The sequence below is a fragment of the Schistocerca gregaria genome, chromosome 3 (assembly GCF_023897955.1).
Source record: "Schistocerca gregaria isolate iqSchGreg1 chromosome 3, iqSchGreg1.2, whole genome shotgun sequence".
NCBI classification, from domain to species: Eukaryota; Metazoa; Arthropoda; class Insecta; order Orthoptera; family Acrididae; genus Schistocerca; species Schistocerca gregaria.
In genome coordinates this window covers 472,900,645-472,928,448 of record NC_064922.1, presented here as the reverse complement: position 1 = coordinate 472,928,448, position 27,804 = coordinate 472,900,645, and the positions used below count along the sequence as shown (strand labels likewise).

Sequence of the window (27,804 nt, the reverse complement as noted above, 5' to 3'; positions counted from 1 at the left end):
GCCAGATCAGTCGATCATCCAGACTGTTGCCCCTGCAACTACCGAAAAGGCTGCTGCCCCTCTTCAGGAACCACAAGTTTGTCTGGCCTCTCAACAGATACCCCTCCATTGTGGTTGCACCTACGGTACGGCCATCTGTATCGCTGAGGCACACGAGCCTCCTCACAAACGGCAAGGTCCATGGTTCATGGAGGGGATCCAATGACATATACAGTTGGATAGAAAAGTTTCTATCAGATGGAGAGTAATATGTCGTCCTGAATGGTGTGACTTCAACAGAAACAAGTGTGACTTCAGGTGTGCCACAGGGCAACGTAATAGGCCCGCCGCTTTTTACGATTTACATAAATGGCATTAGACTGTTTGCTGATGTTGCTGTAGTCTACAGGAAAGTATTATCACACAAGTTGTGAACAAATCAATGAAGATTTGCAGGAAATAAATGTGTGGTGTAATGAGTGGCAGTTATCTCTCAATATTAGTAAGTGTAACCTAGTGCGCATAACAAAGGCGCAAATCCCCAGTAATGTAGGAGTACAAAATAAATACCCAATCTTTGGAAGTGGTAACATCCATCAAGTACCTGGGTGTGACTATTCTAAATGATCTCAAATTGAATGATCAGATTACACAAGTAAAGGTCAAGGCGAACTCTAGATTGCAGTTTATTGGTAGAATCCTTCAACAAAGGAAATTGCTTACAATACGTTAGTTCGTCTAGTCTTAGAGTATTGTTTGTCTGTTTGGGACCTTACCAGTTGGGTCTGATTCAAGATTGAGAAGGTCCAAAGAAGAGTGGCAAGATTCGTGACTGGTACATTTAGTCATTTCGAGAGCATTGCAAATCTCATAGAAAGTTTGAAGTGGAATACACTTGCAGATAGACTACATGCTAAACGGAAGGGCTGCTCGCTGAATTCCGAAATCCAATGTTTGCTGAGGATGTAGAGCATATATTATTACTACCAACTTTCAGATCAAGCAATGATCACCATTCAAAGATAAGGGAAATTAGAGCTCATACTGAGGCATTCAGACAGTCGTTTTTCCCTCTTGCGATCCGCATGTGGAACAAAGGGGGGGGGGGGGGGGGGGTAGGGAGAATATGACTTTGGCACGAATATTGCCGTTTGCCACACACCGCTTGGTGGCTAGCAGAGTATATATGTAGATGTAGATGTATCTATTAGTTGGTTGTCACTCTCACAACATGACTGGGAAAATGCATGACTCTATTTTAAGGATTAGTGCAATATTATCTTGGGGTTGAGCCATGCAACATCATGTTCAGTAGCTAAACTTGATGCAAAATTATTTTAAATCATAACCCTGCATTCTAAATTATGTAAGTTTCATTATGTTATATGAAATGAAATTAAATACAAGTTGAAATAAATGAAATATTAATAAAATGCTAAAAAGGTTGTAGTCTTTGGAGTAACTGATTATAAGCAACATCAAAGCATGTAGATTAAATGAACTGATCATTTATTCACTCAGTAAAACACACAAATAATTGAAATGTTGATCGTACAAAAAATGTGATGAAGCATAAAGTAAAACAACAACAATCGTCAGTTGCAGTAAAGAGCATTTTATTTCATATTTATGTGGTAGTAATTCTCTGACTACTAACTAAATAGTAGTGGTTCGAAAATGCCAGTTCCTATTCCACCAAAATGTACAGAAAATAATTGCCAGCTCATCAATAAAGCAAGCTCAATATAGCAGTTAACCTATCTAAACTCACAAAATGATGAGAGGAGGAGTTGCCATATATGTCAAAAGCTTCCACAGTGCAAAAAATTTAGAAACTAAAAAATTTTGTGTAGAGCAACATATGGAAGCATGTGCCACTGAACTTAAACTAAATGATGGCACTTTCATAATTGTAACAGTGTATAGGTCCCCCTCAGGGAATTTCCAGCTATTTCTAGAAAACTTGGATGCTTTGTTGTGCTATCTGTCAGACAGGGGGAAGCAAATTATCATTTGTAGGGATTTCAATGTTGATTCCCTGAAAGAGTGTAATAGGAAGAATGACCTTTTAGTATTACTCAGTTCTTTCAATTTGAGCTCCGTCATTGATTTTCCTACTCGGATAACAAAGAACAGCAGTACATTGATAGATAACTTTTTTATAGACCAAGATAAGTTTAAGGACATAAATGCTTATCCTGTTGAGAATGGTCTTTCAGATCATAGTGCACAGCTTGTTACAGTACATGACATAGCTCCATGCAGTATAATAAATCAGACTTTCAAAGCAGTGCATTCAATTAACAATATAAATATTGCAAACTTTAGGGAAAGCCTACAGCAGCTAGACTGGGATGAAGTGTATAAGGAACCCGATGCAAACTTGAAATATAACTTATTTCACAATACATTTTTAAGGGTATTTGAAAATTGTTTTCCCAAGAAAATAGTTAAACATAATTCCAAGAAAACATATAAAAAACCTTGGCTAACTAAAGGAATAAGAATATCTTGCAACCGTAAAAGAGAACTGTATCTAACAGCAAGAGGGAGTACTGACCCCGAAATTGTTCAATATTATAAAAACTATTGTGCGGTACTAAGAAAAGTTATTAAAAAGTCCAGAAGCATGTGTATCATGTCTGAGATCAGTAACTCTGATAAAAAAAATTAAAGCAATTTGGAATATTATTGAAAGGGAAACAGGGCAACCAAGAGCACAGGAAGACTTTAGTGCAATAAAACTGAATGACAAGTGCACTAACAAACAATCAGAAATTGAAAATATTTTGAATAATCATTTTTTAAATGTTCTGGAGAAAATAGGATCTAGATCTTCACTAGAAGAGGCAAGGCTATTAATAGAAGAGGCCATACCTGCGCAGTTTGAAACAACTGTAATTCCACCAACCTCTCCCTCTGAAATCAGTAAAATAATAAACTCACTGAAAAGTAAAAGCTCTTACGGAATTGATGGCATTTCCAGCAAAGTACTTAAAGCTTGTTCCCCACAGATAAGTAGGATTCTCAGCCACGTATGTAATAGCTCTTTGGAGCAAGGTGTTTTCCCTGATAGACTGAAATATGCCATTGTAAAACCATTGCATAAAAAGGGGGATACGTCGGATGTCAACAACTACCGCCCAATCTCTCTTCTAACAGCTCTATCAAAAATTTTTGAGAAAGTAATGTATTCAAGAGTAGCCTCCCATATTTGTAAAAATAAAGTACTAACAAAATGTCAGTTTGGTTTTCAGAAAGGCTTTTCAACAGAAAATGCTATATATGCTTTCACTGATCAAATATTAAATGCTCTGAATAACCGGACATCACCCATTGGTATTTTTTGTGATCTCTCAAAGGCCTTTGATTGTGTAAATCATGGAATTCTTTTAGATAAGCTAAATCATTATGGTTTGAGTGGGGCAGTGCACAAATGGTTTAATTCATACTTAACTGGAAGAATGCAGAAAGTTGAAATAAGTGGTTCGTGTAATGTTAAAACAACAGCTGATTCCTCAAACTGGGGTGCTATCAAGCACGGGGTCCCACAGGGTTCGGTCTTAGGTCCTTTACTGTTCTTGATATACATTAATGACTTACCATTCCACATTGATGAAGATGCAAAGTTAGTTCTTTTTGCTGATGATACAAGTATAGTAATAACATCCAAAAACCAAGAACTAAGTGATGTAATTGTAAATGATGTTTTTCACAAAATTATTAAGTGGTTCTCAGCAAACGGACTCTCTTTAAATTTTGATAAAACACAGTATATACAGTTCCGTACAGTAAATGGCACAACTCCAGTAATAAATATAGAATTTGAACAGAAGTCTGTAGCTAAGGTAGAATTTTCAAAATTTTTAGGTGTGTCCATTGATGAGAGGTTAAACTGGAAGCAACACATTGATGGTCTGCTGAAACATCTTGAGTTCAGCTACGTATGCTATTAGGGTTATTGCAAATTTTCGTGATAATAATCTCAGTAAATTAGCTTACTATGCCTACTTTCATTCACTGCTTTCGTATGGCATCATATTCTGGGGTAATTCATCATTGAGTAGAAAAGTATTCATTGCACAAAAACGTGTAATCAGAATAATTGCTGGAGCCCACCCACGGTCATCCTGCAGACATCTATTTAAGGATCTAGGGATCCTCACAGTAACCTCACAGTATATATATTCCCTTATGAAATTTGTTGATAATAATCCAACCCAATTCAAAAGTAATAGCAGTGTGCATACCTATAACACCAGGAGAAAGGATGATCTTCACTATGCAGGGTTAAATCTAACTTTGGCACAGAAAGGGTAAATTATGCTGCCACAAAAGTCTTTGGGTACCTACCAAACAGCATCAAAAGCCTGACAGATAGCCAACTAACATTTAAAAATAAATTAAAAGAATTTCTAGATGACAACTCCTTCTACTCATTGGCTGAATTTTTAGATATAAACTAAGTAAAAAAAAAAAAAAAAACTTAATCATTAGTGTCATGCAATATTTTGTGTAATGTAATTTCTTGTACAGACATCTTTTATTAACCTGACACGTTCCACATCATTACGAAGTGTCGTATTCATGATCTATGGAACAAGTATTAATCTAATCTAGTAGATTTCTACTGCTTAACCAGTATTATTTCAAAAATGGAGCTGAAATTATTCAAAGTTCAACCATCTCTGTAAGCCCACCAAATTTTACAACAGTCACAAAAATACATCAAATGGATCACCATTTAAAATAGATACAATTCATAAATACAACATATATGTTCAAAGAAGTGTCTAGATCTGCCCACCCCCTCATTCCACACACAATGTTCTCTGTGTCTAATACACTGCTGCAAGGGGTGTATGCAAGCATGTGGGCATTTTATTGGCAAGTGAGGCTATAGGCAGTTCATCATAGTAAGAGTATATGATAACAATATCAGACCAAATGATGGAAAACTTATAGTAAACAGTGCTGAAACAGTTGCATCAGTGCAGTGCACCCCACTCTGGTGGACATGCAAGCATGTATTCTCACATGTAAATGATTGTGAAGGTGGTGGATGGCATCCTCTGATAGATTGTCCCAGGCTTCTTGTGGATTTTGTTGCAGTCCAGCAATGGTTCTCACAGGCCTGGAACAACAAGTAAGCTCCCATTGCATCATGTGCCCCAAGTATTCAGTTGGTGAAAGGTCTTGGGATCTTGCTGACTAGGGCAGTCTTATACCACAAAGAGAACAGTACATTACAGCAGCCGTATGTGGACATGCATTGTCCTGCTAAAAAGCCATTTCACCTTCCTGTTGAGAAATTGCAGTAGCAGAGGGATAACAACCTGTACAGTGTAGTAAACAAATGGATGATGTTCAGTTGGCCACCACTGCTCGCATAGTGTCAGTCTTGGTGTGCGTCTGACTACACGGACATTTAGAATCTGGTCCACAGATGTGGGAATGTTCCACAGACCACTGTTGAAAGCAGCGATGTACCACCTATACATTGTGCCCAAAATGTGCAGCAAGCCATTGAAATATCCACTCAGTTTCCCGCAGGCAGACAGTGCGACCCCATTCAAATGGCTGAAGCTATTGAGCAGGAGTATGTACTCATTTGTGGGACATGGGTGTTCCCTGTAATGAATATTATAAACACAGTTCATTTCTACACTCGGCATAATTACTGCCTGCAGAGTCAAGAAAGAGAATGCACAGGCAGGCTACCTGAATGCGTTTTGATCGTGGATGAACATGAGAAACGAATCATTAACATTGTAACCCCTCTTTATGCACCTATAATACCCTGGCGCTAACGAACAGAGTTATTGAGGATGTTGCAGTTTTTCCCCAGTAATGTAGTTTCATCACAAAAAAGTGATGAGTGGCTTTAATATTGGCTGAATTAACATTTAATTAATTAATTGAGAAATTGTGTAATAAACTGTACATTTGATATGTGGCTACATAGGGAAAGGATCAAGGGATGTCACCTTGTATTCATTTTCTGAATAAGTGTGAAGAATATGGTGTTCTAGCTCACCTGCGTAATTAAGAAGACATAAAACATTGTACAACACAATAAATGAAGTAGTTAAAGTAATGTGACCTTCATTGATGACCTCAGCTATTATCCAATACCTTGATCTTAGAGATTGCATTAAGTGTTCAAGGGGTGTTAGTTTATAATGGTTTGTATAATATCATTTTGATTTCTGTAGTTTTTATAATATAATTAATAATGAAATGTAATTATGTACACCCCATGGCCATGATAATGCTACTGTGTTTGGAGTGTGATATGATGAATTTGTAAATTACAACGTAAGTTCAAATGTAAATGGATAGTTCGTTGTTATACATAATTTCATAGTATTTCTTAGTAGCCATTTTCTGCTATTTTGTGAAAGCCAGTTCTGCTCCCTCTAGATTCTGGCTGTCAAGCCACCAACTTTCTCTACCCTTTGGGCTATGGGAAAAGCCACCCTCAGGCCACTGCTTGCTCCCTGGCATCAGTGGCCTTCCTTGCCTTGGGCTGTGGCCTGCTAGCCTTGGCCGAACTCCAGCCGTGCCAATATCAATGATTTCAATAACTTGATCAAGCTGGTGTGTGTGTGTGTGTGTGTGTGTGTGTGTGTGTGTGTGTGTGTGTGTGTGTGTGAGTGATGAAGCTGTACATCACATTGATGTCCAAGTATTTGAGGTTGTGGTGTGTGTGAGTGAGGAATGGTGGGTTGCAGATACGGCTGTGCTTGTAAATGTGTGTTAATTGTAGTGAATGTTACAGGTCTTGATATTGGATGAACCCACTTCGGGGATGGATGTAGAAGTCCGAAGACAGGTCTGGAACTTGTTGTTGGTAAGTTACTTCATCATTATTAATTTGCCAGCTGTGAAAGTCATGTGGTCAATTCAGTGTAACTGTACTTTCAGATGCTGTACTTCGAAAGGGGGGGGGGGGGGGTGGAATGTTGTGGTTTCTTATAACTACATATATCGTATTTCGAAGATGTCAGCTTTACTAGCAAAAAATTGTTTTTTTCCTTTTTAAAGAAGCCGTCTGCATAAAATGTCTGTGACAGAAGCCATTTATAGATGCTGCATAGTCTAAAATTAACTTCAGACACAAACTATATCTTGTGTGTTTGACAACCACTCCTCCTCTGTAATAGAATTTTTGAATGTATTGTAGGATGATTGTGTGTGTGTGTGTGTGTGTGTGTGTGTGTGTGTGTGTGTGTGTGTGCGCGTGTGCGTGCGAGTATATACCTATCCTTTTTTCCCCTAAGGTAAGTCTTTCCGCTCCCAGGATTGGAATGACTCCTTACCCTCTCCCTTAAAACCCACATCCTTTCGTCTTTCCCCCTCCTTCCCTCTTTCCTGAAGAAGCAACCGTTGGTTGCGAAAGCTAGAAATTTTGTGTGTGTGTTTGTGTGCTATTTTATTGTGCCTGTCTACCGGCACTTTCCCGCTTGGTAAGTCTTGGAAACTTTGTTTTTAATATATTTTTCCTTGTGCAAGTTTGTTTATATACACTCCTGGAAATTGAAATAAGAACACAGTGAATTCATTGTCCCAGGAAGGGGAAACTTTATTGACACATTCCTGGGGTCAGATACATCACATGATCACACTGACAGAACCACAGGCACATAAACACAGGCAATAGAGCATGCACAATGTCGGCATTAGTACAGTGTATATCCATCTTTCGCAGCAATGCAGGCTGCTATTCTCCCATGGAGACGATCGTAGAGATGCTGGATATAGTTCTGTGGAACGGCTTGCCATGCCATTTCCACCTGGCGCCTCAGTTGGACCAGCGTTCATGCTGGACGTGCAGACCGCGTGAGACGACGCTTCATCCAGTCCCAAACATGCTCAATGGGGGACAGATCCGGAGATCTTGCTGGCCAGGGTAGTTGACTTACACCTTCTACAGCACGTTGGAACAGCAAGTTCCCTTGCCGGTCTAGGAATGGTAGAATGATGGGTTCGATGACGGTTTGGATGTACCGTGCACTATTCAGTGTCCCCTCGACGATCACCAGAGGTGTACGGCCAGTGTAGGAGATCGCTCCCCACACCATGATGCCGGGTGTTGGCCCTGTGTGCCTCGGTCGTATGCAGTCCTGATTGTGGCGCTCACCTGCACGGCACCAAACACGCATACGACCATCATTGGCACCAAGGCAGAAGCGACTCTCATCGCTGAAGACGACATGTCTCCATTCGTCTCTCCATTCACGCCTGTCGCGACACCACTGGAGGCAGGCTGCACGATGTTGGGGCGTGAGCGGAAGATGGCTTAACGGTGTGCGGGACCGTAGCCCAGCTTCATGGAGACGGTTGCGAATGGTCCTCACCGATACCCCTAATTTGCTGGGAAGTGGCGGTGCGGTCCCGTACGGCACTGCGTAGGATCCTACGGTCTTGGCGTGCATCCGTGCGTCGCTGCGGTCCGGTCCCAGGTCCACGGGCACGTGCACCTTCCACCGACCACTGGTGACAACATCGATGTACTGTGGAGATCTCACGCCCCACATGTTGAGCAATTCGGCGGTACGTCCACCCGGCCTCCCGCATGCCCACTATACGCCCTCGCTCAAAGTCCGTCAACTGCACATACGGTTCACGTCCACGCTGTCGCGGCATGCTACCAGTGTTAAAGACTGCGATGGAGCTCCGTATGCCACGGCAAACTGGCTGACACTGACGGCGGCGGTGCACAAATGCTGCGCAGCTAGCACCATTTGATGGCCAACACCGCGGTTCCTGGTGTGTCCACTGTGCCGTGCGTGATATCATTGCTTGTACAACCCTCTCGCAGTGTCCGGAGCAAGTATGGTGGGTCTGACACACCGGTGTCAATGTGTTCTTTTTTCCATTTCCAGGAGTGTATGGAAGGATGTGGGTTGCAAGGGAGAGGGTAAGGAGTCATTCCAATCCCGGGAGCGGAAAGACTTACCGTAGGGGGAAAAAAGGATAGGTATATACTCGCGCACGCACGCATGCGCACACGCGCACGCGCACACACACACACACACACACACACACACACACACATACACAGACACAGACACCTGTGTATGTATGGATGGAGATATATATATGTATATATATGTGTGCGTTTGAGCGTGTGTGCGCGCGCGCGCGCATACCTATCATTTTTTCCCTCTGAGGTAAGTCTTTCCGCTCCCGGGATTGGAATGACTCCTTATCCTCTCCCTTAAAACCCACATCCTTTCATCTTTCCTTTTCCTTCCTTCTTTCCTGACGAAGCAGCCGCCGGTTGCGAAAGCTCGAAATTTTGTGTGTGTGTGTTTTTGTGTGATTTTATTGTGCCTGTCTACCGGCGCTTTCCCACTTGGTAAGTCTTGGAATCTTTGTTTTTAATATATTTTTCCCATGTGGAAGTTTCTTTATATATTTATAGTTTGGGAGTCTCCCAACCAGTGACAGAAAATCTATTTGAAAAAACTGCAAAGGATTTTGGCACCTGCTTTGTTCAAGTCACCACCATTATACTGGGTGTTCATAATTAAAGTGCTGCTTCTAATCGAGGTTCATTGTGGGCTGTATTTATCATATGGCAGTGAAACTTGGCGGATATGCTTATATAATAATGCAGACCCAATTGGTGCTGAAAAATGAGGTTGCTACTGTTGTGGTCACCAGGTGCAAATTTGGTACTGTATACTGTTCTCATGATGGTATGACATCCACGCTGTCATTTGACAAGCCTTAACATGAGTGAATGGTATGGCTGTTGGGGAGAGAGATGGTGCACTGTTAGTGAAACTGTTGTATGTGAACAGCAGTTACAGTGCTATATTGACAGAGTATGGCCACCTGAAAGGTATGAGGACAGGCCCAGTGTCATTAAATGGTAACTGACTGTGAAGCACACTCGTAGGTAGTGCTATTCACAAGGGTTGTCCATCCCATAGTCAATAGTGCGGAAAGTTTTGTGGTGTGTTTTACATTGATACCTGTACAATATCCAGATGGTGCAGCAACTGAAACCTCATGCTCTGCTGCAAAGTTCTGAATATGCTCTTCGGTTTCTGGCACAAATTGAAGTTGACACCTTTTGGTTGAGCCCAATTGTAGGGAGTAATGAAGCACATTTTACACAACAGGGTGAGGTGAATACACAGAACTGCTGAATTTGAGGTACTGTTAAACCTTGTGTTGTGCACGAAGAACCATTGCACTCACCATATGTGACTGTGTGTTGTGGATTCATGAGCACCTTCATTCTCGATCTTTTCGTCTTTCAAGAAAATACACCCAGAGGGATTGTTAGGTGTACCATGACTTCTCACATTATTGAGACCTCCTTATACAGCATGTTATTCCTGCTTTGAAAGAGCCCAACTGTGGGAAACACTGTTTTCATGCAAGATACGGCAAAATCTCTTGTCACTCGGCCATTGGAAGATCTGCTTGATGTGACATTCCAAGATTCTGTCATCTCCAGAGATTTTCCAGATGCACAGCCTGCAAGATCATCTGATCTGAACCCGTGTGACTTTTGGCTCTGGTGATATATAAAAGAAGGCATTCACCAGTGCCATGCTCAGCCTCTTCCTGATCTGAAGTTCAGTATGCAGCAACATGTTTCTCATATTCCATGGTAACTACCGTGAGCAACTGATGGTGACATTGTTTTACAGATGCAGCATCTCATTGGTACTTGCATTGCTCATATTGAAGACACTGTGTAAGTGGCGAATAATAATAAAATTAACATTATACCTTTCTCACTTTTCTGACCTCTTCTGCCCACATCCCATTCCTAATCCATTACGTATGGATACATTTCTAGACATCTTTCTTGTATCCACAGTTTCACAATTGCACCTGGTGATCAAAATTGTAACTAATTTGTTTTCCAGCATAAATTGGTTCTGCATTAATGCATTAGAATATCTATGAAATTTTGCTGCCATACAATAATAGTAGCCCACACTTCGTCTATGTGATTAGCTGCACTTAAATTATAACACACTGTATAACGTCACTGTCATTTGTAATGTTCCAGTGTGAGACTCAAAAACGAAAAGCACGCATGTGCTTTTGAATATACAGATTTAATGACAAAACTGCAAATAATAAACGATGTACAAAACCAACAGAAAAATAAAAATGGACAAACATAAATTACAAAAACAGTACATATCGTACTAAATGAACTGTTGAAAATGAATGTCTAATAATGAGAGATTTTTTGTTTGAAAATTGATAGCATTAGATTGCACAATCAATGTTTGCTGAGGTGTAAGAACCCATACATTAGAAAAATATGCTGGAAGCACAAAATGCCTAACAGAGAATATAAATTATAATGCAAACTACAAAGGAATTTTTATCCATGTGGGGACAGATCACTTTTGAAGCTGCAATCAGCAAAGGACTTCGAAGAGCAGTTGAACGGAATGGATAGTGCCTTGAAAGGAGGATATAAGATGAACATCAACAAAAGCAAAACGAGGATAATAGAATGTAGTCAAATTAAGTCAAGTGATGCTAAGGGAATTAGATTAGGAAATGAAACACTTAAAGTAGTAAAGGAGTTTTGCTATTTGGGGAGCAAAATAACTGATGATGGACAAAGTAGAGAGGATATAAAATGTAGACTGCCAATGGCAATGGTAAGGAAAGCATTTCTGAAGAACAGAAATTTGTTGACATCGAGTATAGATTTAAGTGTCAGGAAGTCATTTCTGAAAGTATTTGTATGGAGTGTAGCCATGTATGGAAGTGAAACATGGACAATAAATAGTTTGGACAAGAAGAGAATAGAAGCTTTCGAAATGTGGTGCTACAGAAGAATGCTGATGATTAGATGGGTAGATCACATAACTAATGAGGAGGTACTGAATAGGGTTGGAAAGAAGAGGAGTTTGTGGCACAACGTGACTAGAAGAAGGGATCTGTTGGTAGGGCATGTTCTGAGGCATCAAGGGATCACCAATTTAGTATTGGAGGTCAGCGTGAAGGGTAAAAATCGTAGAGGGATACCGAGAGATGAATACACTAAGCAGATTGAGAAGGATGTAGGCTGCAGTACATACTGGGAGATGAAGAAGCTTGCACAGGATAGAGTAGCATGGAGAGCTGCATCAAACCAGTCTCAGGGCTGAAGACCACAACAACAACATCAATAATGTTTCTTCAGTGAAACAAGAAATGTGATTAATACTTCAGAAAATGTACTTGTGCATCAAGAGTAGTAGTAAGTTGCATTATCCACAGTAGATCAATGATCCTTATATATACAGGCAAAATAAATTGCAGCATCAGAGAATAGTGTAATCAGCTTGGGATAATATTTATAGATCCTAGTAACTTAATGACCACAGATTACTTACAAAGCACGGCCTGCATTTAGTTAGGGTTTACAACAGTTAGCAAGATGTTTATTGAAATATGCAAAATTATGATCAATAAAGGAAAATGAATGTTAGTGATGAGGGTGACAGGCTGCCTCAAGGAATAAAAGGTAAAAAAAAAACTATAAAAAGGTGTCTTTAAAATTATTAAAAGCACATTCTTGATGCCTTTAAACATAAATGGCGTATATACGGGGTGTTTCAAAAATGAACGGTATATTTGAAACGGCAATACAAACTAAACGAGCAGCGATAGAAATACACCGTTTGTTGCAATATTCTTGGGACAACAGTACATTTTCAGGCAGACAAACTTTCGAAATTACAGTAGTTACAATTGTGAACAACAGATGGCGCTGCGGTCTGGGAAAATCTATAGTACGATATTTTCCACATATCCACCATGCGTAGCAATAATATGGTGTAGTCTCTGACTGAAATTACCCGAAACCTTTGACAACGTGTCTGGCGGAATGGCTTCACATGCAGATGAGATGTACTGCTTCAGCTGTTCAATTGTTTCTGGATTCTGGCAGTACACCGGGTCTTTCAAGTGTCCCCACAGAAAGAAGTCACAGGGGTTCATGTCTGGCGAATAGGGAGGCCAATCCACGCTGCCTCCTGTATGTTTTGGATAGCCCAAAGCAATCACACGATCATCGAAATATTCATTCAGGAAAATAAAGACATCGGCCGTGCGATGTGGCCAGGCACCATCTTGCATAAACCACGAGGTGTTCGCAGTGTCGTCTAAGGCAGTTTGTACCGCCACAAATTCACGAAGAATCTCCAGATAGCGTGATGCAGTAATCGTTTCGGATCTGAAAAATGGGCCAATGATTCCTTTGGAAGAAATGGCAGCCCAGACTAGTACTTTTTGAGGATGCAGGGATGATGGGAATGCAACATGGGGCTTTTCGGTTCCCCACATGCGCCAGTTCTGTTTATTGACGAAGCCGTCCAGGTAAAAATAAGCTTCGTCAGTAAACCAAATGCTGCCCACATGCATATCGCCGTCATCAATCCTGTGCACTATATCATTAGCGAATGTCTCTTGTGCAGCAATGGTAGCGGCGCTGAGGGGTTGCCGCGTTTGAATTTTGTATGGATAGAGGTGTAAACTCTGGCGCATGAGACGATACGTGGACGTTGGCGTCATCTGGACCGCACCTGCAACACGTCGAACGGAAACCCGAGGCCGCTGTTGGATCACCTGCTGCACTAGCTGCGCGTTTCCCCCTGTGGTTGCCGTACGCGGTCGCCCTACCTTTCCAGCACGTTCATCCTTCACGTTCCCAGTCCGTTGAAATTTTTCAAACAGATCCTTTATTGTATCGCTTTTCGGTCCTTTGGTTACATTAAACCTCCGTTGAAAACTTCGTCTTGTTGCAACAACACTGTGTTCTAGGCGGTGGAATTCCAACACCAGAAAAATCCTCTGTTCTAAGGAATAAACAATGTTATCCACAACACACTAGCACGTTGTGAACAGCACACGCTTACAGCAGAAAGACGACGTACAGGATGGCGCACCCACAGACTGCGTTGTCTTCTATATCTTTCACATCACTTGCAGTGCCATCTGTTGTTGAAAATTGTAACTACTGTAATTTCGAAAGTTTGTCCGCCTGAAAATGTATTGTTGTCCCAAGCATATTGCAACAAATGGTGTATTTCTAACGCTGCTCGTTTAGTTTTTATTGCCGTTTCAAATATACCGGTCATTTTTGAAACACCCTGTATGAAACAAACAGTGAAAGTCCAGGTTGGAATATCATCAATATTATGAAAAGGATAGATTACTACTCACCATGAAGATGACACATTGAGTTGTGGACTGGAACAACAAAAAGACTGTTAGTTTTCAGCCAAATGTTCCTTCAGAGAGGAAAAACACACACACACACACACACACACACACACACACACAGGCAAAAGATTACATCAAATTCTTTACTAACGTAAGTACCTGTGTTGAAGGCTCTACTGTTTGTTGGAGTGTGGTGGGGCAGGCCAGTCAGCATGCTGTGAATTACCTGAGTATTTACTACTACTGGCTTGAGGCAGTGATGTTATATTGGGCCATATGTTGGAACAATGATGACCAAATGTTGGATACTTTTTCAGGTTCATCAAAAGTCTTCACCCCTCTTTCAGAATTTCAGCTTGTTTCTTTTCCATGATATCATCAGACTGATAAGAGTTCCTGTGAAACTTTTTCTCTGTCTTACAAATTCAAACTGTACTGTTACAGCCATATGATGGCCTCAGTGTGCCTAGCTCATGTTGCTGAGTTTACAGTTACAAGCTTTTGGTCGCACAAGGTGGATCACTCTCTTTTGGATTTGTTCCTTTTTCTGCAATGTCAGCTTTGTGCTTGTTTGTCATTTTGATTGCAAGATGGGGCATTGGTTGGCTTGCGCTGGTTTCATGCCGGCTGAAGATGACTTTAAGAAAATTTTACATATGTTTAATGTAAGTTTCTGCTCTGGAATAATGAATTGGAGAACTATATTGTAGCTATTAGTTTTTGTAGACGTAACAAAATTCATGAGGGTTCCCTTATACTGACTAAAAATACTATAGCATATAACGTAAGAGATGATGATAATTACATGAATGTTGACACACACTGATCAGCCACAACATTATGATGACCAACCCACTATCAATATAAACCCATCCATGTGATAGAAGCATCACTTGGTGAGGAGTGACGTTTAGTCACACACACATACAGTGCATGTAATATCAGTGAGCGTGCTGCCCATGTGTAGAATGGGGAACACACAGTGCACCAGAAGCTCCTAACTATGGGCCTCCGCAGCCAATGAACCATGCATGTGCCAATGTTATGATAACAACATTGGCAACTATGACTGAAATTGGCACGTGGCCATCAGCACTGGACGTTGGTACAGTTGCCAGAGTGTTGCACGGTCTGATGAATCCTGATACCTTCTTTGTCATGTCAATGGTAGGGAGCAAATCTGTCATCCTCCAGGAGAACTGTTCCTTGACACCTGAACGGCAGGATGGAGACAGGGTGGCAGTGGTGGCTCCATTATGCTCGGGATAACACTCGTGTGGGCATCCATGGATCCAGTGGAGCTCGTGTAAGGCACCATGATGGCTAAGGAGAATCGTTGCGGACCGTGTACACCCCCGCATGACGATCATATTTCCCAGCAACAGAGGCATTTTTCAACAAGAAAATGCACCATGTCACAAGGCCATGATGGAGTAGTTTGAGGAACACAGTGGCAAGTTCAAATTGGTTGTCCCCTCGACTCACCAGATCTGAACCTGTTTGAACGCATCTGCAGTATGATTGAATGTAAAGTCAGATCTCATTGACCCCCTTCCCAGAATTTACATGAATTAGGTGACCTGTGTGTGCAGATGTGGTGCCATCTCCCTCCAGCAATCTACAAAGGCCTCATTGCTTCCATGCCATGACGCCTTGCCGCTGTTATTCATGCCAAAAGTGGACGTACCGGCTACTGTGTAGGTGGTCATAATGTTCTCGTTGATCAGGGTATTTGAAAGTTGTTGTGAAGAATTGAAGAGGCAAAATGTTATAGTACATAGAATCCCAGGTGAAGAAATAACAAAAGCAGTTTTGTTTAAACTAAGGAGTCCTTACAGAAACTAACAAAAGAGAGAGGATAAAAAAACGAATTACAACTACTGCTGATTTTATTATAAACATACAATGTCTTGTCACATTAATGTGACCACCTGTCAAAAGCTTGAATAACCACATTTTGCAGTGTGGACTGCTGCAAGACAGCCACAAAGAGTTTCAGTGAGGTACTGACAGGGATTTGAACCCATGCCATGATGTGACCAGCTGTGGAAGGTTTCTTGGTTGTGGATTCATTGCTCATAAAGGCCTATCAAGGTGGTCCCACAGATTCTAAATTGGGTTTAAATCTAGGGAGTTTGGTGCCCAGGGGAGTATGGTAAAATTCATGCTGTGCTCTTCGAACCATGCACATACACTGTGAGCTGTGTGACATGGTGCATTGTCATACTGGTAGATGCCATCATGCTGAGCAAAAGACAAACTGCATTTAGTGGTGGACATTGTCCCCAAGGATACATACATACTTGTGTTGATCCATTGTGCCTTCCAGAATGATGAGATCACCCAGGAAATGCCACAAAAACATTCCCCAGACCATAAAATTTCCTCTTCCGAGCTGGAACCTTGTCACGATTGTTGCAGTGTGTTTCATTTTCAATTGTTTCTCATCTTCTGTGCCATTGGCTATCAGTCTGATAGAGCACAAAATGTATTTCACCTGAAAAGGCCACCTGTTGCCTCAGTGGATGTCCAGTTGTGAGTGTTGCCAATGATCAGCGGTCTGCATTGGTGCATGAACCAGGCACTGGCCACGGAAGCTCATACACAGCAATGTTCGCTGAATGATCATTGAGGAAACACTTTTGGTAGCCCACTGGTTCATCTGGGTTGTCAGATGCTTGGCTTTTGCATGTCTATTCACCCATACACATCTCCACAGAGGCTTTTCAACCCTGTTATCTACGGCCGTTTGTGCACTGCGGCTACCTCGATGTTAATTTTGATAGTGGCATTCTACCATGCACAGTATTCCTTAACCACAATGGCACATGAATAGTTTACAAATTGAGCCATTTCAGAAATGCCTCCACCTTTGGCCCAAAAGCCAATGATCATGCCCTTTTGGATGTCAGATAAATCACTCTATTTCTGCATTACAATGATGACTGCACTGTTTTCCGCAGCCCCCTTCCATGCCTTATATGCCCTCCACTGGTAATGCTGCCATCTGCATCTGTGAGTGGTTATTGCTCATTGACATTAAACATAGACAGTGATCACATTAATGTGACTGGACCATGTAATAACTGAATGCAGTGAATCAGGACATTTTATTTGGTCTGATTTGAGCATCTAGTTTCAATCTAAACTTCATAGAATTCACAACTGTGAGTAAACAAACTGCAACCTGTATTTATAACATTCTGACAAATTGTGCATTGTATGATGCAACAAAATTCTGCATTGATTTAGGTATTTCTGATCATTCAGCATTGTTTTTGGAGCTACCAAAAATAAATGAATCAAGTGTTAGAAAAACTGTCATAAAACTGTAGAACTGAAGGCATATATTTTATGAATGCCAGTGCACAGCCAGAACAGAATTGAACTCCAGGACAAGAAGTGTAGCTATTTATACAAACTTTGAATATTGCAGATTATATAAACACTACAAACAACAGAAATTTGAAAAACCTTCGAGATATGTTAACTACCAAATGAAAAATAATTACAGGCAGTTGAGTTTTAAATGATGAGTTGCACCACGCCAGCCAGCAACACTAACTGCAATGCCACACTACAAGTAGTTCAGCCTGCAGCATTGCTGCCTCTCATGGAGAAACAGTGACCTGCATTTCTGTAAGTTCTGATTAGAGCTGCCTGCATCATCCTGAGCCTAGGTCTTGGCCATGGAAATCTATGTGGCGTGTCTGGCCAATCATCATGCTCTAGTTCATATCCTCTTCACTATGATGAGCACTGAAGATAGCCCCTGCCATTGAAAATTGCCTTGAAAGACAATCCCCCATCATTGATCTGTGTCTCAGGACTGTAGTACAGCTTCATATGGAAGGCATGGATGAAGTCTCTATGGTTTTATCTTCTTGAATATGGCCCATAATTATTGACTTTGTATGTGAAATCCTGCAAGTGATGAAAAATGCTGTACAACTCATAGTATCCATAGTTCCACTTTCTGCACAGACATAATAATGTGTCACAAGCTGTGACATGGTCGCAGATTAAAACAGTGATCTAGGAAGGGTAGAATGAATTTATTTCTGCCAACTGTCATAAAACTTATGGTCCTTAAACTACCAGTTATGGTCAGCAATGACCGCCTCCAGATCTCAGCAAAATATGAGAAATGAAATACAATAATGAACTGATTACATATTAGGTCAATAAAATAGTCCATGATGAAAAATTATTACTTTCACGTATATGAAAACATTGCACTTAAAATATGACAAGACATACCTGTATCATAACATATCCTAATATAATAAAGTCATAGTGACAGTGTCATAAAATACACACAAAATCAGCATAGCATTGTTGCAGATATTTAACTAGGCCACAGATCTGGCAGAATCATACTGCCTCTATTGCTGTTGTTCGTAACAAACTGCAGTGCATTGGCCACAACACACACTGACAAACCCAAGCTTTATGACCAGCTGCGTAATAGCTTGTTTGCCCATCTTTGGAAAGAAATACATCACTGATTCTTCCTATTGTGGATTTGACAGTTTGTTGGTAGGTTTGTAGAGATATGTGACATTACATGTATTTGAACAGGTCATGTAATTCATGTAAATAACTGGCCACTGATTTGCGTACACTGTGCTAGTGCACGATAGCGACCCTGATGGGTTCCATAGGATTTATGGCAGATGAATTTGGTCACTGAGACATCAATTTGAGTTCACTTTAATGCTCCTTAAAACACTATGTAGAGTTCTGCTACTGAGACGCAGACAGTTAAACTCCTAAAAGACGACAGCACTGTCGGGGAAGATATCGGGGTTGCAGGTGGTTCTCAGCTGTCAGTATTTCTTTGATCACTACAACAGGTCCCATGCAAGCACAGGAGAATGTCTCTCATAGCATAATAGTGTTTCCAGCAGCCTTTGTCCGTGGTGCACTGCATGTTTCCACCCTCCATTCACTTTGATGATGGCTTTTGTGGAGACTACCATTGACCTAACATAGCAAACATGTGATTCACCCAAAGAGCCAACACATTTCCACCGATCAGTGGTCAAATTCCCAAGGTCTCATGCCCACTGTGATCATAATTGATGGTGTCATTGACCATTGTGTGAACACACAGCGGTGGTGCGCTGTGGAGCTCCGCGCTGAGCATTGTACAATGAACAGTGTGCTCCAAAACACTTCTCCATGCACCAGCGTTGTGCTCTTGTAGCAGAAAAGCGACGCATCACCATCTGTCTTACTTTATAGAGCAGACAAGCCTCTGAACTCTATGTTCGGTGAAGAGTCATGAACATCCAACCATTTAGTTCCTAGTATTAGTTTCATTGGCCTTCTACCACTTTCTGTAGATGCTCATTACAGTAGCATGTGAACAATCAACCAGCTTCACCATTTTCGAGCTACTCATTCACACGCTCTGTGTAATACAATCTGTCTTTTATCAAAGCCACTTATCTCAATGGATTTTCCCCATTTGTAGCCCATATCTTCGCTAGAATCCCATTGTCCATGTCTGCTTTGCTTACATAGTTTTGTTACCATGTCCCATGTCCACATCACCACCAGATGGCATCCAGCATCATAGTGGGCAGTGGTCATAATGTTTGGGCTCATCAGTCTATGTTTATGCCGTAAGCTCATTGGATGTCACTACTCTAAGTCTATTCATTTTTGTCAATCATAAAACTGTACAGAATGCAGTAAATGAAGAGTCAGTAGGTAAAGTCTGTAGTGGGATTGCCAAGTGCATAAGTTGTTAGTGATAAAATGTAATAATTAAAAACGTGAATACAGTCAAATTTGACATTTGCTAAAAGAAAATGTTTAAGTGATAATATCAAACAATGGAAATCCAGGATGGAATGTAACAATATGAGAGAAGGAAAGTTACTACTCACCACATAGCAGAGATGCTGAGTCGCGATAGGCACAATAAAAAGATTCACACAATCATAGCTTTCGGCCATTAAAGCCTTTGTCAGCAGTAGACACACACACACACACACACACACACACACACACACACACACACACACACTAGCACACTTTCCACACACGTCTGCATCTCAGATAGCTGAAACTACACAGTGTAGTTTCAGCTCTCCGAGACGGCAGACGTGTGCGGAAGTTTCCATGCTCACGCGCGCACGTGTGTGTGTGTGTGTGTGTGTGTGTGTGTGTGTGTGTGTGTGTGTGTGTGTGTGTGTGTGTGTGTGTGTGTCTACAGGAAATCAACACACACAGATTGGTATCTGCACGCACTCGGCCACCACCATCCGGCACAAAAACGTGGCATTCTGAATACCTTCGTCCATCATGCCAAAGTCGTCTCAGATGCTGAAAGTCTGCCACTAGAACTGAGCCACCTCCGAAATGTCTTCCAGGAAAACGGGTACAGTCATAGGCAGGTGTAACAGGCTATATCTGGTGTGATATGCAAGAAACACACCAACAGAGAAGTGAACACCACCGAAGAAGAAAGCAAGGACCTTGTGTTTTTGCCTTTCTGTGGCACCATATTGGGAAAGATTAGCCCACTACTGAAGATATATAACATTTCATTGGTGCTCAGGCCCCCAGCAAAAATTTGACAGCTCATGAGGCCTGTGAAGGACGATCTAGGGTTTAGAAGGTCTGGTGTGTACAAGATACCATGCCAGTGTGGCTGTTACTATGTCAGCCAGACAGTACGCACTGTGGAGCAATGCCGGACGGAACACGAGAGGTACTTACGCCTAAGCTATCCAGAAAAATCAGCCTTAGACACCGAATTCTATTCAACGGAACATCTGTCGTTATGAGGATGAAGGGATTTTGGGATAGCATCATAAAAGAAGCTATTAATATAAAAACCTCTGAAAACACCATTAAGAAGGACGGCATTTTGCAGCTCTGCACAGCCTGTGACCCAGCCATCGCATGGTTAAAATGCGCATGACGGACGAGGGGATGAAAACATTACCATATACGGGGAGGAAGAGAGTACCAGTGACATCACAGCCAGCAGTGCGTCTATATAACAACACTGCAACGGTGACACAGCAGTCATTCTTACCACTTGACAAAGAGTGAGGAGAGCTCGGTCAAAAATTCGTGGGATTTTAACCACCTGACGTGGCTGGAAGCCCGAGAAAATTTTATTAGAAGATTGGGAAGTTGTGTAACCAATAACAGTTCTCTATACTGGAATCCGGTTGGCATTATCCACCCAAGGAAAACCTCAAAAAGGAAGAAAATACTTTTGCGATGAATAAAAATTCCCTCAGGGAAGTCCCGACCTTGCACAGGCTCGAGTATTTGATACCAGAGTATGTCTGTCTGAATGTCTGTTCCAATGTGCAACACGTCAGAACTCACATACATCTGTGAAATAAAATCATAGTTTCCTTTTCATGGTAAACAATGATGTATTTTTCAGTACTCTTCCTACACAGCAGGAATTAGCATTGATATTTAATTTACTTTGACTTCATCAATTCATCACCTTTTACAATTAGAAAATTTGCAGGATGGCTGACTTTCAACAATACATTCAATTAGTTTTGTAACAAATTCAATACAAATCTACTCCATTGTATAATTAACACCAGGGTGAGTTATTTCATTTCATTACTTGCTTATTTGCCAAGTCCAGAGAAAAGTATTATGCATCACAGAGCATACAACTTTCCTCACGTGGTCACAAGTCATAGATTGTCCTTTATGTAGGATTTTTGTTGTTGAAGTTAACGCAAATTGCACATCACTGCGTACTTGTAACATAGTTAGAACTTTGACAAAATATCTGTAATTTCATGTATTGCATTTGAAACGCCTGGTGGAATATAAAAAAGTGCATAGAAAAGAAAGAAAAACAAATTATTTTGGGATTCTTCTTGTATTTTTCAACATAATCACCTTTTAACTCTATAAGCTTTGCCAAGCACTGCTCCAACTTTTTTAAGCCATCTCCCCAAGTTTGGAAATAAAAAGTGACTGGGGGCCAAATCTGTTCCCTAATTCTAGCCATGAAAACTGCGCAGGTGTGCGCCTGTGCTTTGTACTGATGAAAAATGACTTTTTCTTTTCCAAGTATGGACTATTACCTTGATTTCTTCACTCAGCTGGTTCAATAATGATACATAATACTCTCTCGTTGTTATTTGCCCCTTCTTCTAGAAATAGACATAGATGGTTCCTCATACATCCCAAAAATCCACGGTCATCACATTGCCAGCCAGTTTAAGTATCTTCACATTCTTCGGAGTCCGTTTGCCTTCAAAAACTGATTGTTTTGATTTTTCCTTATTCTTCGGAATGTAGTAATGCATCCCCATTTCATCGACAGTTATGCATTGATGCAGAAACTTGGTAGGATTTCAAAGGGAAAAGTGCCAAAACAGCCTCGGCATCAAACACAAGGTTGTGTGTATTCTGCACTGGTAGCAAACATGGCTGCCATCTTACTGAGATTTTTTCATGCAAAATTGAAAACGGCATACCTTGCAATATGCCTGTGGCCTCAACTATTTTGTGCACTTTGATTTGTTGGTCACTCAAATCCATATCTCGATTTTCGTCAGTAATTTCAGGAGGGGTGGTTATTTCACAGGATATCCTGAAGGCTTTTGTGAATGTATGACCATGTTTAAACTCATTTACCCAGTTGTAAACAGTTGCCATGAACTTCATCCAGCCCTGCTTTGATCTGTTTCAAGGTTGAGCCTTTTTAATAGAAGTGTGTAGTCACTGTTTGAAATGCCTTTTTTTCCATGTTGCAAAATAAACATGAGCTTGTTGCTTCATTCATCTGGGACAGTGAAATCATGTGATGCACACTACAGTAACTTTACCTGCCCTCTCACTAACAGAAAACTGTTCTGTTGCTAGATGCGGTCTCTTTTGGCTTTTCTAAGGATAATAACCCTTGTAACAACTCACTGAACAGCAGAAGTGTTGAGCACTATTGAATTCTTTGTTATGAATGTTTAAATTTTCATTTGCTTTAATTTTCAAATTTATATATTACACATTGTCTCCTCAGACAAATATCTAGTATGTGAAATACTGTTTCTAACAAATGACCTCTCAACAGCAATTTCTTCTTCGTCTATCATAATATCAGCTGCTCTGAACTGCCCCATATCTGGTCATGCTATCCTACAATGTGTGATTCAGAGCACCCAAAAGAGGGTGTATGTGTGTATGTGTGTATATGTGTGTGTGTGTGTGTGTGTGTGTGTGTGTGTGTGTGAGAGAGAGAGAGGGGGGGGGGGGGTTGGGGTTGGGGTTGGGTATTCGATGTGTGGATGGTGGTGCATAGGGCTAGTCATTTTTATTGCTCCATACTTGAATGGAATGAAATAGGACAGGCAGTGGCTAATATTGGAACATAGAACCCTCTCACATGCTCCATACAGTAGCTTGTAGTATTTTTTTAGTATTCAGTCACATGAATCCTCTAAATTTGTCTATTATTCAGTGTTACACCTGCATTAAAAATGTAACTTTTTATTGTATTTTCAGAGCATGAGGGGCCAGAAGATAATTCTCATCAGCACACAGTATATGGAAGAAGCAGATGTTCTCGGTGATCGTGTGGCAATCATGGACCATGGAAAGATTAAATGTTATGGAACAACACTCTTTTTGAAAAAGCTTTATGGTAATGTCATTAAGCTTTCTTCTGTCAGTATATCACACTTAGTAATTTCAAACGAAACTCTTCTTCTGTAGGAGCTATATTTCATAGTTGCTTACATGTTTTATCAAGTCTACATCTTTCCCATATTTGTCTAAAAACAAAGATGATGTAACTTACCAAATGAAAGCGTTGGCATGTTGATAGACACACAAAAACACACACAAAATTCAAGCTTTCACAACCAAGGGTTGTTTCATCAGGAAAGAGGGAAGGAGAGGGAAAGACAAAAGGATGTGGGTTTTAAGTGAGAGGGTAAGGAGTCATTTCAATCCTGGGAGAGGAAAGACTTACCTTAGGGAAGAAAAAGGACAGGTGTACACTTGCGTACGCACGCGCCCCCCCCCCCCCCCCCCCCACACACACACACACATATATACAGACACAAGCAGACATTTGTAAAGGCAAAGAGTTTGGGCCCATATTTGTTACACATCTACTTATTACTAGAGTATTTTCACTGAAGAACAGTAATTTCATTACTTAAAAAAACATTTGCTCATGTATACTGTTATAGGTTTTATTTGGCCAATGGTCAATGGCTGTTTGATGGATAATGCATTTAATCCTCAAGATTAGTTGACATTGTTAAAGAGTGATCCTCTATTGCTCACAAGTGAGGAGGTGTTATGACAGCATTGTCTGAGGGCTTTTCCATTATTATTACCACATGCCTTTCCATTTCCTGCATGTGGTGGTTGTTACCTGTAAGACACAAATCAAACATCATCTTAGCCTAAGCTTTTCCACTTATTATGCTTGCAGATCTCGGTGACCTCTTGGAACAGATGGATATGGGAATCCTTTCCACAGATATAACTTGAGTTTTGGCAAATTTTGTACAGTGTTTCACATCACCCACTGCATGCTCAGCCACAATCAGTTTCCTGCCTGTCCCTGCTCACAAGTTTATTTATGTTCCATGATTATGGTGTTAATGGACGGTGTTATCATTCAGATGTTGATTTTTCTGCAAGTGTAAGGTATTCAGTAAATCTCTGATGCTGGGAGTCAGTCCTGTTAGTCTTCGATGATCTGAGACACTCATTGATTTTCTTGATCACTCTGTATTCTGCCTTTATGCTGTGTTTTTGTGGTACACAGCTAATTGTGTCCTTCACCTTGGGGCTGAATGGCAGAAAGACCATGCCCAGAACTTCTGTGAAGATGTCATTTGGCCAGGTGTTATGCTCCCTCGCAATGTTGAGGTCCTTCATGGAGTACCCATTATTCTTCACAATCCATTTGAAATGTTGTATATCATCTCTAAGGTGCTGAGATTCACATATTCGTCTCAAGTGTTACAAGGCTATTGATTATGCTCCCTCTTTTGGTTCTGTTAGTGATTTGAAAGCTTATGTAAATACCAATCTGGGTACATGGGTGCGAGATACACACTATGGCTCAATGTTTCCACTATTTCTTATTGGTAGTGCACCAAGGAAGGGCAGCTGTTAGACCTTCACTGCTTCTATCAAGAGTCCACATGAAAAAGCTGCTGTACATGAGTCTATACCACACAGTAGGCTTCCAAATGGACAGTGTAAGGACAGCACACAGATCAATGAAGAAAATCAGTCAGTGCTTTGGATCAGCCAAAGACAAACAGGCTCCCAATCACAGGGTTTTACTGAATACTGTTGTGATGAGATAGATAGAATGTTCCTGCTAACTATTGTTGAACCATAAGAGAACAACTTATGTGACATAATGGATAATAAATGGAGAGTTGCAGCTGTGGTTTTCTTGTTGATTCAACAAAATATTGTTCAACAAGTTTGTCATGTGAGCCCCCAAGTGCATCTGCAGAAATAATAAGTTGTAAATAAAAAAGTCACTGGTTGTGTGTCCTCAGAATGTTGGTTGCATTTCTAAAAGTTGGCTGCACTCCAGTCTAGGGGCCAACCAATGCTCATGTCACTTTAACCCTAAAAAATCCAGTCACTGAGTTGATAGAAATGCAGGCAGGAAATCGAGTGAAAAATAATGTTCACTACTTGTACTGTTTTAAATTTTAACAAAACTTAGTTTATGTGATTACTGTAACATTTACCACAAGTTAATTATGGTTTAAAATTGAATTAATAAATATCCAAGCAAGGGCTTAAATGAAACAGAACAGTATCCTACATTCACATAAACTTCAGGAAAGCAATCAAAGTTCCTTTAGTGCAAGTGTGAAGTTCCACACCTGTGAACTAAGTGAATTACAAGAGCACACCACTCACAAAAAATAACTGTAGTATATTTTTGGAGTTTAGGGTAGTTCACAAAACTCAAAATATTCAAAGCCCCCAAGACAAAAATATTTCAGAGTTTTTGCTAGCGACACTCACAAATATCACAAGTTCACGACTTGACATTTAGGATAATTTTGATAAGCTGAAGATGTGACCTGCTACCTCACATATGTACTCCCTGTTCTAGATCTCAGACTGACTGATGAATGAATGTCAAGTAAAGTGCCCATGCCAAGAAGGCTGACCCAGGTCAAGTCCTTACCATGATGTGTCAGGTGCAAGCACTCCAACTTCTGCAACATACTTAAAAACTATGAAGTTAATGTTTTATACATGTATCTTACATCAGTTAATATATCAATTTCCTCAGCTTTCTAGTACTGTTACTGTTCTTAGTCTTTTTTCCATCTTAAATAACTTGCTCATAGATAGTGATTTTGTTCAGGTAAACTCTACTTTGTGGTGTTCTAAATATAAACAATTGAAACTAAGTACATTCATGCTTCCCTATATGTGTTTACTTTGTAACACTGCCACTACTTTTAATGTGTCATTTATTATTAATATGAAAATTCAGTTTTTTGTATGCAGAATGTGTATGCTGGACTGTACTGTAATTTAAAATAGGTAATGTTTATAAAAAATCTGCTACAGTAGTCTGATAGTGCTCAGTGACACCTATCTGCAGATACTTTGTTTGTGAAAATTGCTTAAGGCATCATTAAGATATTAATTGTTATAGTTCATTTTATTCATAAAATCGTACACAGGAAATAATTTAAAAAACTGCTTTCATAGTGAGGGCACATTTTCACCCATGCACTTATCTGAAGTTTGTCTTCGTAACTATATCTGATTTCTCTGTAACTAGTTGTGTTCAAATTTTCAGCCATGCTGGCTACTGCACTATGTTTCTTGTCAGTGGCTGGATGTATGTCTTCCCAGCTACACAGCCAGAGCATATGTTTACTTGAACTGCAGTCTTGTTAGTTCTTATAGTCATTATGTCCACCAATCACTGAGGCCAAAGGGTGCCGACACCTATTAATGTCACGGCAAGAGCTCTTTGGCTACTATAAGCTCTGCGTAGCTCCAGTCCCACACCTCCCCAGCTGGCAAATTGCTCACTCTAGCTCGGCTGCAGCTTCCTCTCCGCACAAACGGAAAGCACAGCATGGCCACATCTTGCTTTTAAAGTTTCCATTAGCTACTGAGGTATACCATCTCATCATGCACTTCTGAGAAACTCAATAATTTCTGTGAAGCTTGGAAAGCAGGAGGGAGATTCTGGCAGAAGTGAAGCTGTGAGGGCAAATTGTGAGTAGGGCCTGGGCAACTTCGCTATTTAAAGTATTGTGGATTTGAGTCCCAATACATTAATCTGTCTGGAAGTTTCAAACTAGTGCACACCTTGCTAGAGTGAAAGATTCATTCAGGATCTTCGGAGCTTGAACAAAAAAAGACACCATCTAGGTCACTTTATCTCTATTTGGGTTGCCAGTTTTTGTGCATTTTACATGGCATTCTCAGGCACTGTATCTAATTACTGCAAAGTGCAGTTTATGAGCAGGACAAAGATTCAGTTAAAACTGCTGGAATGTGTGAACAGAATTGCACTTTTCTATCCTTTCTTTGCAAGTGTTACAATCAATTGGAGTGAAACTGACCAATTTTCGACTTTCTTAAACAGAAATATTTCTGAAA

At 40.6% G+C, this 27,804-nt stretch overlaps 1 protein-coding gene across 1 annotated transcript in view; it reads left to right on the top strand.

The window, feature by feature from the left end:
* The window catches only part of LOC126354493 (phospholipid-transporting ATPase ABCA1-like), a 419,374-nt gene that overhangs the window by 191,040 nt on the left and 200,530 nt on the right, over nucleotides 1-27,804 (top strand). Inside the window, exons 12-13 of the mRNA XM_050004220.1 lie at nucleotides 6,761-6,832; nucleotides 23,686-23,824. Of these exons, the coding sequence (XP_049860177.1) occupies nucleotides 6,761-6,832; nucleotides 23,686-23,824 (211 nt within the window). The remainder of the gene's footprint in view (nucleotides 1-6,760; nucleotides 6,833-23,685; nucleotides 23,825-27,804) is intronic.